The sequence below is a fragment of the Mangifera indica genome, chromosome 4 (genome assembly GCF_011075055.1).
Source record: "Mangifera indica cultivar Alphonso chromosome 4, CATAS_Mindica_2.1, whole genome shotgun sequence".
Taxonomy (NCBI): Eukaryota; Viridiplantae; Streptophyta; class Magnoliopsida; order Sapindales; family Anacardiaceae; genus Mangifera; species Mangifera indica.
In genome coordinates, this window is record NC_058140.1 from 18,308,843 (window position 1) to 18,323,158 (window position 14,316).

Here is a 14,316-nt window from a genome sequence, read left to right on the forward strand (position 1 = left end):
TAGACATGAAGAGAGGAAACAAGAAAGTGAAATACAATAATATATTTTATGTACAATAGTCTATCACTTGCTTTCATTTCTCAGGGACTTCATCAGTGGTAAAAATGCCATAGGAGGGTTTTTTTGTTTTTTCTGGTTATGAACTCACAACCAGAAGTGGAATGGCATGAAACATCATTGAACAGATAAGAAGAAGGTAGACATGGTGGGGACGACAAATACAACATGACGAGAACAACATCGTCACCATTCTTAAGATGATCATTATAAATTCCACATTAACTGACGACACATACACGCACACTGAAAAAGAGAGAGAAAGAGTTTGATAGTAAGGTTAAAAACAGTGAAGGATCTTTTTCGTGCCAAGAGAAACTTTATATCAAAACTTAACATAGAAAACCTGGAATCCATCCCATTTGCACCACCACATTGTGTTTTGTTTTGTTTGTTCTCTAGTACTCTCTGCAGTGCGCTTACTCTTCTCTGAACGAGCCAAAACAAAATGGGAATCCTCACAAACTATCAACTAAACCTCTCTCTCTCTTTTACTCTCTATATCTCTCTTTGCATTTTCCTATTTGGGATTCATGTAAGTACACAAAACACACCATCATAACCTATTTGTTCACTGAAGGAAACACACAAAGCAAAAACATTTTCAAATAAAACACACCCACAAATTAAAAAAGTTGAAAAAAAAGAAATCAACAAGTGAATTCAAAGAGACCTGTGTTCAAGGTTATTGATATTGGTTCTTTGTCTCTTAACATTCGCTGAAGAAGACTCTTCACCAGAAGTCTTCTCCATCACTGCTTTTAATGCTTCTTGGATTGAGCTTATAGAATACTGTTGTTGCTGTTGCTCACCGCTACTGATTGAATCTTCTTCACCAGTAATGAACAAAACATTCTTTACACGCCCCCCGAGTGTTGTAATTTCTGCTTTCAGCGTTCTTAAACGTAAAGCTTTCAAGGTTTTTATCAGGTCAGGTAAGAGATCAGACCTATCTTCACAGCAAAGTGAAGCTTTTATTACGAACTTACCATCCTCGTCCGATGCGTCCACTGTTAGCTCATCGATTTCCGTTGGTACTGGACTCGTTTCAGCTATCAAAGAAGTCTGCCGTTTTAGCTCTTTAACATGTTGGATTACTTCAGCTAGTAAAGAAGCCTTGTCCGTCTGTCTCAAACAAACATCTATTAATGTACATGCAAGTACCACAGACAAAACAAAAGAAAATAAAAGTAAAGTTGTTGTTTTGTGTGTTTCACCGAGTGGACATTAAACTGTTGAGTATGTTGAAGTTGTTTTAGTTTGTGAAAAGAAGAGCTTATCGTTTGATGATTCAAACTCCATTGTTAACGATAACGTTTCACAAATGGAAGTGCACGGTTCACGGTATAGAGTGAATAGACTGACAAGAATGCCAGATTGTCTGTCTTCGTTTCTTTTCATTCTCATTTTAGTTTGACTGGTAACCGGCAGGAAATTTCTGCGGAAGCTTTTCTACTGCTTCTTGGTTCCTCTTTATCGTATCAATGGAACGTTTTTGTTTCCGTGGAACTAACAAAATACTCAGAAGAACAAATCAAAAGCAAACAATTTTTTTTTTTCAAAAGCAGAAAGAGATCAAAGTGAAAAGAAAAGTGTAGAAAATCAGAAATGTAACCGCCTTTGATGTCTAAATGGTAGGTTTTAATCATCTTATCAGACCAAAAACCTAATTCGAATCTTCCAAAGATCTACAGAGATCTTTGAATGGAAAAGCCCATTATAATACAAAACAAAAAGTGAACTAAAATAAAAGGTATTGGTTACTCAACAGTCTACCCCATATAATATACCCCATGTTGAAAGTGTGAAATGTGTGGGTTTTTTTTCAGTGAAATTTTTTTATCTTTACTTACTTTGGTGGTGCTGGGTAGTAAGCTGCGTAGCTTAGCAAGATGGTTGTTGATTCTTTCCCTTCGTCTCCTCTCAGCTTCACTGTGGCTTTTTGAAGCAGCGAGGGCCTTAGCATCCATAATTTCTTGGGCGGTCATTTTTCCAAATTCAGCTTGTAGACCAAAAGGGGCTGAACCGGGTTGAACCATTGGTCCAAGAGTATCTGATATGATCCTGAGATGATCACTTGATGGACCGTCATATGCAAACTGAACGCCGGGAGCTCTTCTGTTGACCAAACTCCCATATGATGATGGTGGAGGTGGAAGAAGAAATGGGTCATGTTCATGAACCGGGTTGGTGGTGTAGTTAGCCGGGTTGAAAGAGTGAACTTGAGTGAGAGACCATGGCAGGATGGGAGAAACTTCAGGAAAAATCAATCCTCCTCTACCTCCTCCATACATATCATTATTGTGTTGCTGTTGCTGTTGCATGAGTTGTTGCTGAAGAAAAAACTGTTCTTGATAGCCTTGAATGTTATGAATAGTTTGAGAACACTGTCCTTGATCTTCTTCCTTAAATCCGCACATCTCTCTTCTGTAATTAAAAACTAGACACCAAGAATATTCAATATGTATAGCTAGTTGGTTGGAGAGGTTGTTATCATATTGATCACTTACTTGAGTGAAAAGGATGAATAAAAGAAGAAAGGATATGGAAGTTGATATAGACTTTTCTATAGACAGAAAAAAATGGTAAAAGAGAACATAAGAAGACAGAGCTTCCTTTGATATGTGTAATAAATATGTGTGGATACACTGACTTTTCTGTGGTGGACTGGTGGTGGTGGTAAAAGAAAGAAAAGCCAAACCCAAAGACCTCTTGGACTCTATGATAATGATCTATTTCTCAATCTCTTTCACTCCTTTGTGCGGGTGAAGATCCTCTTTTATCCTTTGCTTGAAACTAAACTTCCCTTGGTGCTTTGTTGTTATAGAGCCTGTAAATATATAGAGCCTGTAAGTACTGCTACACTCTGCTTTCTTCTTACGGCATTCTCAATCCAACAATATCCCTGTAGCTATCAGGATGAATTGAATTGAAGTATCTTTTTTAATTTTTTATACACAAAGTAATATGGTGGTCGTTTGCTTAGAATAACAATATATGTTGCTAAGTGGTTGGTGGAACCGTAGAAGTGTATAATTACACAGTGTGTATGCAGTGGGAGAGAGAGAGAGAAAGGAAGAAGGATGGGAAACACAAAAACAAACACAGTGAACACACAACACACAGATTGTCGACCGACCAAAGACCAAAAAGGCTGATAGTATCATCATGATAAAAGGCTTAGCTAAACCCTTTTCTATTCTTTAAATTTTTAGCCTCTCTATTTTCCTACCTCGGTCAAGCCCCCACGTTCTTCCATACTCTTGGCTATTTCCACGCCACCCTTTCTGCTTCCCCAAGACCATGTAATCATTGTGTCTTGGAACATACTCCATCTCTCTCCTCTCTCTCTCTCTCTCTCTCTCTCTCCTGCTAACCATAGCTTTCTTCTTCATAAGTTTCTTGGTTTTCAGTTACTTGAATTCATTACATTACTTCTTACAGCAATTTCACTTTTGGAAGGTGTTAAAGCATTGTTTATTTTAATTAATAAACTTAACAAGTCCAATATTGTGTTTATGAAATGTGCCCACATTGTGTAATTTTGGAGGTATCCAAAATTTGTCTCATTTTTTGTTAAATTATGATGAAGTCCTTGATGATTGGCGGGGAATTAGACAAAGTATACTTTATGCTGGTTCAGGTAAGGTTTTGTCTATTGCAACACTACAAAATTATAAGTGTTTCTAATTACTTTTACCAAATGGCTCGGTATTCCGAGTTTCTAATCACTGTTTATCTTTACCCTATGCCACGAGCTCTAGAGTTTGCTGCAATCGGCTTGCTGGTTGGGCCAAAAGATGTCCTATTTTCTTCTAACATATGATGCGTTTATAGTAAAAAGAAAAAGAGTGAAAGAAAGAAGCATCATGGCTCAACTCAAAGGTCTTGACCAGGAGGGTCAAGGCATAACTTAGTTACACAGTTACTAAGTAGTTTAGCCAACAAAAATCATTAAACCAACCTACCCAATTCAGTTTTAAAGCTTTTTAATTGAAAATTTTCGAATATTAACCAATGTAGAGCATTGGTAGAAAGGTGGGTGAAGTTTTTACCCTATGGAGTGAAGCACTAGGCATATTGTTTGTGTGTACAATAGTAATAGTTTGTGTTGGGCAGAGAAAAGTTGAGTATATTTTAGAGGGGTTTGTGGCCACACGCATGGGTTGGTTGGTCCCCATTGTTTATCTTTTTTTTTTTTTTTTTCAGTAGCCTATTCATTCAAACATTTGATGATAGCTGCACCACCACTACTGCCTCCAGCTTTCTCTTTTCTTCTCTTCTCTTCTGTTCTCTTCTCTTTGTTTTTGTTTTTCATTATGACATCAAATCCACCCTGTCATGACGTTTTCTTCTTATTATACTTTTGCCTCTTCCCCTTCGCCTACACATTCAATTTTCTTCATTACTGCCTCTTCTTCATCCCCATATCTGTTGTTTAAGGATTAACATGGCTTTTAACTGTTGTCTCCCGCGAAAAACAGAAATTGGCTATTGCTTAATTCTACTTTTTGTTGGATGTTTTTCAATTCAACGAACAAAGGAAAGGGAGAATTCTTTTTACATTCCCTAATGATTCTTATGGTATAAAAAAATTGATCTGTTTTATGGTAGATTCTTAAACTCGTTAAACCTAAATTTTGGAGTAGGATTATTTAAGGAGTCTATGAAAATTTACCAGAATTGAAATATAAACTATATTAGTAGGAAATTCTACATTTTCTTGATATTTAATGAGGAATTTCATGCATCCTACGTAGTTGGATCAATCATGCATGTCAGTAACTCTATATGTTTTTCATCCAACAACTGACATAATTAATGTTTCTCAAAATAAAAATACGTTATATATTATTTCAGTACAATATGTCTAATATTAATGTGTCATAGATTCTCCCATTGATGTAAAATTAAGAGTGACGGATACAAAAGTACGATGATAATTCACATTTGCAGCGAAATCATTGAATTTTACAATCATTACAACAACAAAAAATAAAACTATAATCTTAATTGTATATTCTACAATGTTGTTAATTTTTAGGTAGACTGGTTCCTGGTGTAGTCACCGACGTCGTTTCTTTACCTTGGATGAGTTTTGAGCTAAAGGAGTTTCACACAAAAATTACTCCACCATTGTTGCTGACAATTGTAGAATTTCAAACCCAATACATTCTTATTAATAGATATTTGCAGCTTTTCAAAAACATAGCGTTCTTTAGCCTATTACCGGAATTTAAAGGGTCGTTTTTTCCAGTCTCCTCAACTGTTTTCTATAAGATTCGGGAAATCTTTGTTACGAAGGCTTTGTTATTAAATAAGTAGTGGATTATACAATAATTCAATATTTAACATAAGAGTAATGAAGTTAGAGGAGCCTAATAATCGGCACATCAAGTGCCTTTTGCGGATCATTGCTTATAATAAACAGGAATATAATGAATGCTCAGCTTCTTCCTCAGGTACATTGTACTTTTGAATATTTATAAATTCATATGTGGTCCATCATATGAATGCCACCAAGGTATCCTATTTCTTTATACGAAGTAGTGGTTCTCGCAAGAGATGGGCAGATTGCTACTACCACTATAGAAGTATATGATCTTAACTAACTATGACAATATATTTAATGCATAATTTGCCCACTCAAATAATTAATTCCTAGACGGCTAAAAATTAAAAGCCTTTCCCTAGATGTCACTTCAACAAATACCCATCAAAGACTGATGAGTTTCTCTTTTCTCTTGTCGTTTCAGTGAACAAATCTTTTGCTCCATCCATCGGCTGCATCACTTTCATTTTAGTTTAGCTTTTACGATCGCAAGTATATAATTTGGATGCTGGTATGCAAAGGATGATTTTATTAAATCTTTTATGTCTGCTGCTCGCTCTCTGCTTTATACACTAACTGGATATAATTCAACTCTCTCTTTTCTTTAAACATATTTGCAGAACTGCAACATTGAATTACAGATGGTCACTCATGACATCCACTATGTCGCTTTGCAGGGACTTGAATACTTCCATGTATATATAGATAATCCATGATTCATTTCCTTTTAAGCAAAAGGCGAAAATCATCAACAAATTGCACGCTACAAATAATTCTTAATTAATACTTGATTAACGAAGGCACCACATGATAGTCTGAGTTTACTAAAACTAATGGATTATATGTGAAAAAAATAACATTTTGGCTAAAATAAAATAACTATCTTTTATTCATGTGTATATATATATCATCTTTACATTTATTTTCTATTGAAGGTATGTCAAGTAAATAGTCTAACTTTAGAATCATGTACATGTGAGATATATATAATCAATTCATTTTGACAATCATTCAAGTGATTATCGATCTTAATTTTTATTTTAGTAAGTTGGAATATAACTAATAAACGATGAGAGTGTTATTCATAGATATAAAATTTATAACTATGATTAAAAAGTTAATATAATCCATTTATGTTGGACTTGATTGAAGTTTGTAGATAAAACAGAACTTTTCCTTAAGCTTATTATGGGTTACTTGGGGGATATCTCATTATAATTTAAATAGTCAAATTTAATAATATGTATTTAAATACTCATCGCCTAGTAAATTAAGGAAGATCAAAAGTTTGAATCGATTGTTAGAATTTCCAAATCCCTTAAACCTTTTTGTAAAAGTAGTCTTGGTCCAATTGGCAATCATGTAGCTAGCTAGTTGTCCTAATGGCGTGGATGAACAAGTGTTAATTCTTTGTCTGGTTGGAGGCAATTCCTATGACTACATTAGTCAAAATAATGACTTAAATTTCCAATGAAGTGTATCCCCATTATGGGACAGTGCGTTTCTGCAATATCTAATCAGAAGCCCACTTCCTAAGTCTCTTTCATTCACGCAAGTACAAAATATTAATGCCTCACTGCTTCTGTAATTATCATTTCTCTTAAGCCGAAAGTAAGTTCTCCCACTACCTTTAATTTTGACTTTCATCAGCAAAATTCTAAGGCAAGTTTGAAGGTTATTTTATCATTGTTCCTCAACCCCTTTTTATCATGAGGTTTGCAATATTTTGCAGCTGTGTTGCTTTGTTCTTCCATAATCATTCGTATGGATGATACAACAAGTAGAAATAAGAAAATTAATTCATACTTAAAGTGCATGTGATGAAGACAGTGGGAGTGATGCATGCTTAAACAGAACGCTTTGTAAATTTAGTCGACGATCACATGCATTCATCATGGAGAATTAAAGTTATAATTCAAAGCTTTGATTTTTGATCCTGATGATCAGTAATAATCTGGAAACAAAAAGACACTGCTACAGTAGAATGATTGTGCATGCATGAACATGACAGTGAGTATTTCTCAAGCTAACCTGTTTTTATAAAATGCTCATCAAATTGACATGCCAGACAAAAAGAACAATAAATTGATTACCCAAAAAGTCTTTGAGTAATTTATTTGAGCTTACCTGATTGTCTTCAGATTTTATAATAATATATAACAATATGTACCAAAATTTTGCTGCATATTGAACTTGTCTCCTGAGTAATTATGTTATCTCTTTTGAATGAAATAGTTCTAAACATAATCTAGAAATTAAAAATCCAAATTCTCCGATTAAACTTTGCTGTGTCTTCACATTCACACACGCACATGGTCAAGGTTGAGGATATGGATAATATACAGTATTACTGATCTTAACGGACCGAAGGGCCTACAAAATTTGAAGCCACAACGCACACAGATGCCCAATTCCCCAGTTCGTGGGCTGACAAGAAAACAACTAGCTGAGTTGTTTACTTGTCAACCAGATGAAAAGGGCCTACGGTTTGTAAGCATCAGAGCTTGGATGACAACAAACAAAATGGACTGGAGTTACGTGTATTACCGCAGAAATTTGGTGCTAAAAAACTGAGTTGCCATCTGACAAGACAAGCAAATTATTATCTACGAAAATGAATACCAATTGCCATCCAATTACATAAGGAAGTGTCGACCATTTTTGATGAGCAAACATGGGGAAAGGCCCCATATCTCTACACAAAGAAAGGAAACAAGCCCACTGTAAGAGGAGGCAGAACAACTTGAGGGAATCATGTGAGCGGAAATAGTGACTCGCAGGTTTTGCAGCCGTCTCGACAGCTGGCTCTATCTGTCATATCGCCTATTTATTCATTGCTTTTGTTCCTGAATTGATTGGTCTTCAATTTCTCCTGAAACGTAATTACTCTCTGTTATCCATCCATCCCATCCATGTCAGAAAGAAGCCACAGCTTCCGCTGCTCCGTTTTGGCTTTAGATACCGTAGCTTATCCCTGCACCGCCTAATCTGTTAACTGCGCCTAGTGAAAGAATTTGGATCTTAATCAATGCTACCTCCCACACCCACAAAAATTGACACGAGCCAATACAATGTATCTTCATTTGATTGAAATTTTGATCAAAGCAAAGGAGACGACTAAATTAAAAGTTGATATGAGATATTCTTCAATTCTTGTATCTTTAATTATATTGGTTCCCTTGCATTTTATATAGCAGGCAAGTGGTGGTCTTATTTTGGAGAGCAACATCCTGAATTACAAAAATTAGTCAATAGAGTTTTGAGTCAGACATGTGCTGGGGTGGGCTGAAAAGGAACCTGTGTGAGAAGTTGCTGAACATGGGAAGGAATCTTATCCACCAACAATTATTAAGTGATCTGACATTTGACGGCTCCGCTGTCCGCCAGGACAACTTGAAATTGTTATCCGTAATTCGCTACTTGGATGTACCGAGGACGAAAGTCTCACTAAGTCTAGATGAATAACCAAAAGAAATTTATTTTCGAGAAGTAATTTGAATGAGAATTTATGAAATTATTCATTACACTTTTTAATTATTTGTCATAATATTATTACTTTGATAGTATTTACACGGAAGGGATATGAATAGGTGAAAAAAGGGAGAAAAATATACCATAATTCTTATAGTGGGAACAAGACGATGGCGAAGAGGTGTCCCATCCTACATGAATGAGGATGAAGATAACCATCCTTGTCCTGCCCTTTCCCATTGCAATCTTTACCCCACCACAACTTCCTCACGCGTTATCATTCTCAACTGCTTCCCTCGCTTCCATTGCTTTGAGGACTCCACCACCACCCACACATGGGCCATAAACTTGCCTTTCCAAGTCGAATCTGTTGGTATTGATATCCAAGTAGAGCTCTCCCACTTGTCGCATCAAAAGACCATGGTCTTGCTATTGTTTGACTGGGTGCATTGCGTTGTTGGTTTGATGGAGCTGAAAAGTAAGCCAAACGGGTCTAACTCGAGTTGGGATGGGCTAGGATAGTAAAACAATTTTTTAAGGGAAGGGGGAGGGGGTTTGTTGTAATTGAAGATTTTGGCCGAACCACAACACACCTTTCTAAACTGAGTGGTGTCATGTCAACTCATTCATATATTGTGTTCGAGTTAGTCTGTTTTTTACCTCAAATACAAAGAGACAAAATTCCAACACTCATTTACTGAAACAGGTCTAATTGGACATTAACGAGGGTACAATATTCATAAATTACTCGTTTCCATCTTTTTTTAAATTTCTTTTGGCTAAGTCACATGAAAATCACGCACAGGGTATAGAGAGACAACGAAATAAAAAACCATTCTCTCTCTCTCTCTTTTATTTTTCCACAAACCATCAATCACAAGACCCCGAAGACTTGTCTCGTTGCCCACATGAATCACATACACCAAATTCAAACAAATGCCCAAAATTCATTACTTTTTAATATTAGGCATTAAATAATTATATTATGTATTTAAAAAAATTAAATAAAAACCAACAAGATTTGTTTGACTGACTGAGTCATACCTCATGAACTCAGCGTATGGCGCAACCATGATGGGAAAATCCGAGCCTCGATCTGTCCCTATCAAACTCAAACAAAAATCCTTGCTGCATCAGATTCCCAATCACCGAAGGCCCAGACTCCTGGTTAATGGGTTGCATCGCCAAACACTCCACCAGCTCACTCGTTTCAATGAAATAATTCCCTTGCGGAGGCCTCAACACCGAGCCGCCAACCAATTCGAAACTCAGTTTAGGATAACTCGGTCTCGATGTGCCAGAAATATTCACGCATAGATCAAACCCTTGAATCGGCTCAGCTGGACTCGGTAACTTCACTTGCCGTTTAAATGCAGCCAATATTTCACGGTATGCTGGAGCCGCCAACAACGTCAAAGTAGTACCCGAGTCAATGATCGTGCCTCCGTTGCCTAACTCATCGATTGACCAAACGGAAGGGTGGATCGGTAACTTCACATCGTTTAAATATACGCTCTTGATGCCAATGTAGTAGAATGTAGGAGATAAAGGGTTAACAAGCAACGCAGTGAAGTTGATTTTAGAATTCACACCAACGACGTCGTTCTGTTCACTGCCGATCACTAGAAAACTCGTTGGAGTTGGAGAGAGAGTGTAGTCCATTAGACAGTAAGAGAACTTGTTACCGAAACGTCGACCAAGTTGAGAAGAAAACGAAATGGGGCCCCGACCGAGGCCCATTACACCATTAGCTCCATTGAAGCTCTCACCGGTGACACTGGGACCGGAGTTGTGAAAGCCGCATCCGAAATTGAAATGTTTGAGTTGAAGTTGCTGAGAAGTAGTAGTATTAAAAGTTATTATCTCTTGAGAGAAGAATCCAGATGTAAGTGAGCCATCAGCGTATGGGTACTCATAACGGCAGGGGCTGTGAAGTTTGGTACGGTTACAGGGGTTGGGTTGAGGCGGAGGGGCGAGATTGCGACAGGTGCGTTGAAAACAGTGGTGAGGATAGAATGAAGAAGAGTGACGAGGGAAAAAGGTAGATCGGGGAGAGTGGAGAGAGCAGTTGCGACAGGCGGAGCACTTGACCCAAATGAGGTCACTGCCGGTGTCGGCTACGAGGAGCAGAGCTTGAGGAGGTGAGCCAATATGAAGTGAAACGAAGTACTGACCGGAACCAGCGAAGGCCCCGGAAATGACAGGAGATTTGAGGTTTTGGCGGTGGCGATGGTGGCGGTAATGGGAAAGGGAGGTTTGAATGTGATGTTGAGAACTGTGGAGCAACGGGAGCTTAAGGAATTGAACTGAAGCGGTGGCGACGGCGGCGTATAATAGAATGGGGAGTAGAACAGAGAGAGAAGAGAGCGAGAGTGAGAGCATAGCTGTGGTTGTGGGGAAGAGGACAGCTGGAGAGAGAAGAGAGGAGAGGAGTGTTGTTTTTGAGATTCAAATGATAATAATGCCCGTACAATTACACATCTGATATCTGTGACTCCTTGGGGATTTTATTTTGCACATTATACAATTACAGAACAGTTGATCAATATTAATATTAAAGACGAATGTCTAATTGAGAATCCAATGATTCAGGGTCACGTGCACCATCTACCTACATCTGCAAATGTTGTAGCTAGAATTCAATACAAAATCACATCTCTGTTTAACAATATAACATCAAATCAGACGCCTAATTTAAATGCTGACAGGATAATGTTTATTGACCAAAATAGTACTATGAGATAGAACCCCAAGCTTCATTAAAGAGGCTTCTTCCTTCTCTATTTATAATTTAAACAGCCAAACTTTAAGACGCCTAACCTAATAATGTTCCTTTTTTAATGAAATAAAACATGTCTCGAAGAGCGTGTTAACCCTGAATGAGTTTTTTTGGGTGAAACTCAACTGGGGGCCCGTGGGGATTTATGAGCTACCTATCCATCCATAAACGACCCACCAACCCGGCTTCTAGTTTGATCAAGTTGGATTTCATCCACCCATGCAGTCTCATTTACACTGCTTAAAGAGCTTTAAGCTTGTTCATTTTGCGTACCTAGTTCATCCAAGTTTTGTTTTTAAACTTTATAATCTAATGTATCTAGATATTTTAAAGATCTTACTAGTGATTTAGTCATTTTTATCTTAATATTCTTATACGAGGTGAGATGTGTATACAAACCCAGTTAGGATTATATTTTAAAAATCTCTGTTATTATTGTTTTACTATCACTTTCATGCTTTGCTTTCCAGATATCGCATTCCTTGTTCCTGATTCAACCAATCACGTAACAAAAATTTGAAGCAATTAATTATCCTGATGTTGAGAGGGCAGTTTTATACATTGATAAGGCAACCTTATTTATTCTTTTCCTATTCGAGCATGGGGCTCAATGTTTAAATCTAGCTGAAACATTTACAAATTTGATAAAATATATGTTAAATCTATAATAATTAATTGCAAGAGGAAGTATGGGGCACACGGAAGAAGCATGTGACTGGAAATTGGAAAGACAAGGTGAAATTAATGCATGTCTTCCTATAATGAAAGTTTAAAGACAAGCATACTAAGTTGGGAAAGAAATTGCACTGTGGATTCGGATAATGTTATATGCAAGACCACCTACTCAACTATAATAGTATTTATGTAAGAATTTAATATGTTTTTTCCAGTATCAAGAAACTCCACCTGAATTGGACTGTAAAACAAACTTCAAATCTAATAACCAAATTGAATGTGGTAAGTTCACGGGCTGATTGTAGTGTATGAAAGGTGGCTGTGAATAATGAAGATTGTGTTTAAATGCGTAAGCAATTTCTGAAGTTATTTTAATGCGTTGCTGTACTTTTTTTTCCAGTTGTAGTTTTTGATCGTGTTTTATACAAGTTCTAATTGTAGTACAACCTGTTGCCCTATTTTCATGCTTACAATTATCATTATGTACAAAATCCCAAAAGGAAATCAAACTTATTATGAAAAGAAAAGAAAGCTGCACGTCTTTGCAGAGCAACTGAGAAGAACTAGGGCTACTTGCTGCAACTCTAAATTTCTTTTCAACCTTCTTTCCAACAGGCCATTTCTTATTTTCTTTTTCTTTTTTCTTCTTGCAAGCAAACATTAAATTCAGTCGACTAACTAAAGCAACTTAACGTAATAAATTAACACAAAAGTTAAAACTAAATTAAGCTAAAGGCGTAAGTGTTTTCATGCAAGTGCATTTAATTTACAGTACGGTAATGTCCCATTTACGAACGTAGCTAAAAGTTTGAGATTTTGTAAATTTTTTTTATCATATGTAGATGACATTCGAGGATATAATAATTTCTTTTTCTTCCAAGAGAAGTTTTACTTCTATGCGAACAATCAAATTAAATTACATGTGTCATGATCCATAGCCTAAAATTAATTATAAGTGGAGGGAAATTTTTGGTAGACTTAGCAGACATAATTAATGAATGCATTACTAATGCAGGTATTATCCACCTTAAATCTAGTCTTATTCATTAATATCATTCTCCACAATGCCCTGGAACGAATAAAAGAAAAAGATTAAGTTAAGTAGAAGCCAGATCAGATGAGGAAAGATTTACAAAAGACCTTAATGGTTGAACATCGATCTAGAGGGAGTAGATTCCTGTAACAGAAACATATACATAATTCTCATTTTATGCTTGTTCATCAATGTTTAGGTTTTGGGAAAGAATTTTATGGGACATCAGGAACAGTGAAGAAAATGGCAGTTTGACTCTACAATAAGTTGTTCACTGATTCAACCTAGAAAACCTCAAGGTTCAAGTTATGACTAACTATTAATTGGGATATTACACATTCCACTAATTTTTCAAAAGAATTGTAGTTATTAGAAATTGATGTTATGAAGTGTTGAAAGCAGCCTTTGTTAATTTATTAAAACTCGATGGATACGCAAAGAAGATTAAGGGACCCAGATGGTTTAATTACTCTATGCTTTTAGTGACATATATATATATATATATATATATATATATATATATATATATATATATATATATATCTCAATTAGTATCAAGGTATACTAGCTTGCTCAAAGTTTTCCAATATTTCATTTGTCTTTTTCTATTGCTTTAATTTGAGTAGAATAGCTAGACCAACTCAATGTTCGAAAAATCAGAACACTGAAAACTGACAGTACAAAGATACCAAAAAAGCTCAACTAGAAAAAGAGAGAACCTTTAACAAAGACTTTCATAGATTCTCGGGTATAGCTTCATACAAGTTTATCAAGGGGTTTAGCTGTAAGGTTCGTGCATGCAGTCTTTTCCCCACGCATCTAAAAATGTTTTATGATTAGGCAGATATATAGTTATTTGAATTCATGCTAAGAAGCAACTGAAGACAGAATAACATAATTTTCCAACATTCCAATTTATCCATTTTTAGTAATGCAAAAACACCCCGACTAAAGAGGCGGAGAGTATTT

At 36.2% G+C, this 14,316-nt stretch overlaps 2 protein-coding genes across 2 annotated transcripts; both read right to left on the minus strand.

The window, feature by feature from the left end:
* Window positions 1-3,009, minus strand: LOC123213304 (transcription factor bHLH30). Its single transcript, XM_044632705.1, has 2 exons — window positions 1,911-3,009; window positions 1-1,182 (listed from the first exon to the last, which is right to left on the minus strand). The coding sequence occupies exons 1-2, from the start codon at window positions 2,475-2,477 to the stop codon at window positions 721-723; spliced, it is 1,029 nt and encodes a 342-aa protein (XP_044488640.1). The 5' UTR covers window positions 2,478-3,009; the 3' UTR covers window positions 1-720.
* Window positions 3,010-8,957: 5,948 nt separating this feature from the next.
* On the minus strand, window positions 8,958-11,360 carry LOC123213280 (aspartyl protease family protein 2). The gene is made up of 2 exons (XM_044632677.1): window positions 9,905-11,360; window positions 8,958-9,331 (listed from the first exon to the last, which is right to left on the minus strand). Exon 1 carries the CDS (start codon window positions 11,240-11,242, stop codon window positions 9,914-9,916), a length of 1,329 nt encoding a protein of 442 aa, XP_044488612.1. The 5' UTR covers window positions 11,243-11,360; the 3' UTR covers window positions 8,958-9,331; window positions 9,905-9,913.
* Between the last annotated feature and the right edge of the window lie 2,956 nt (window positions 11,361-14,316).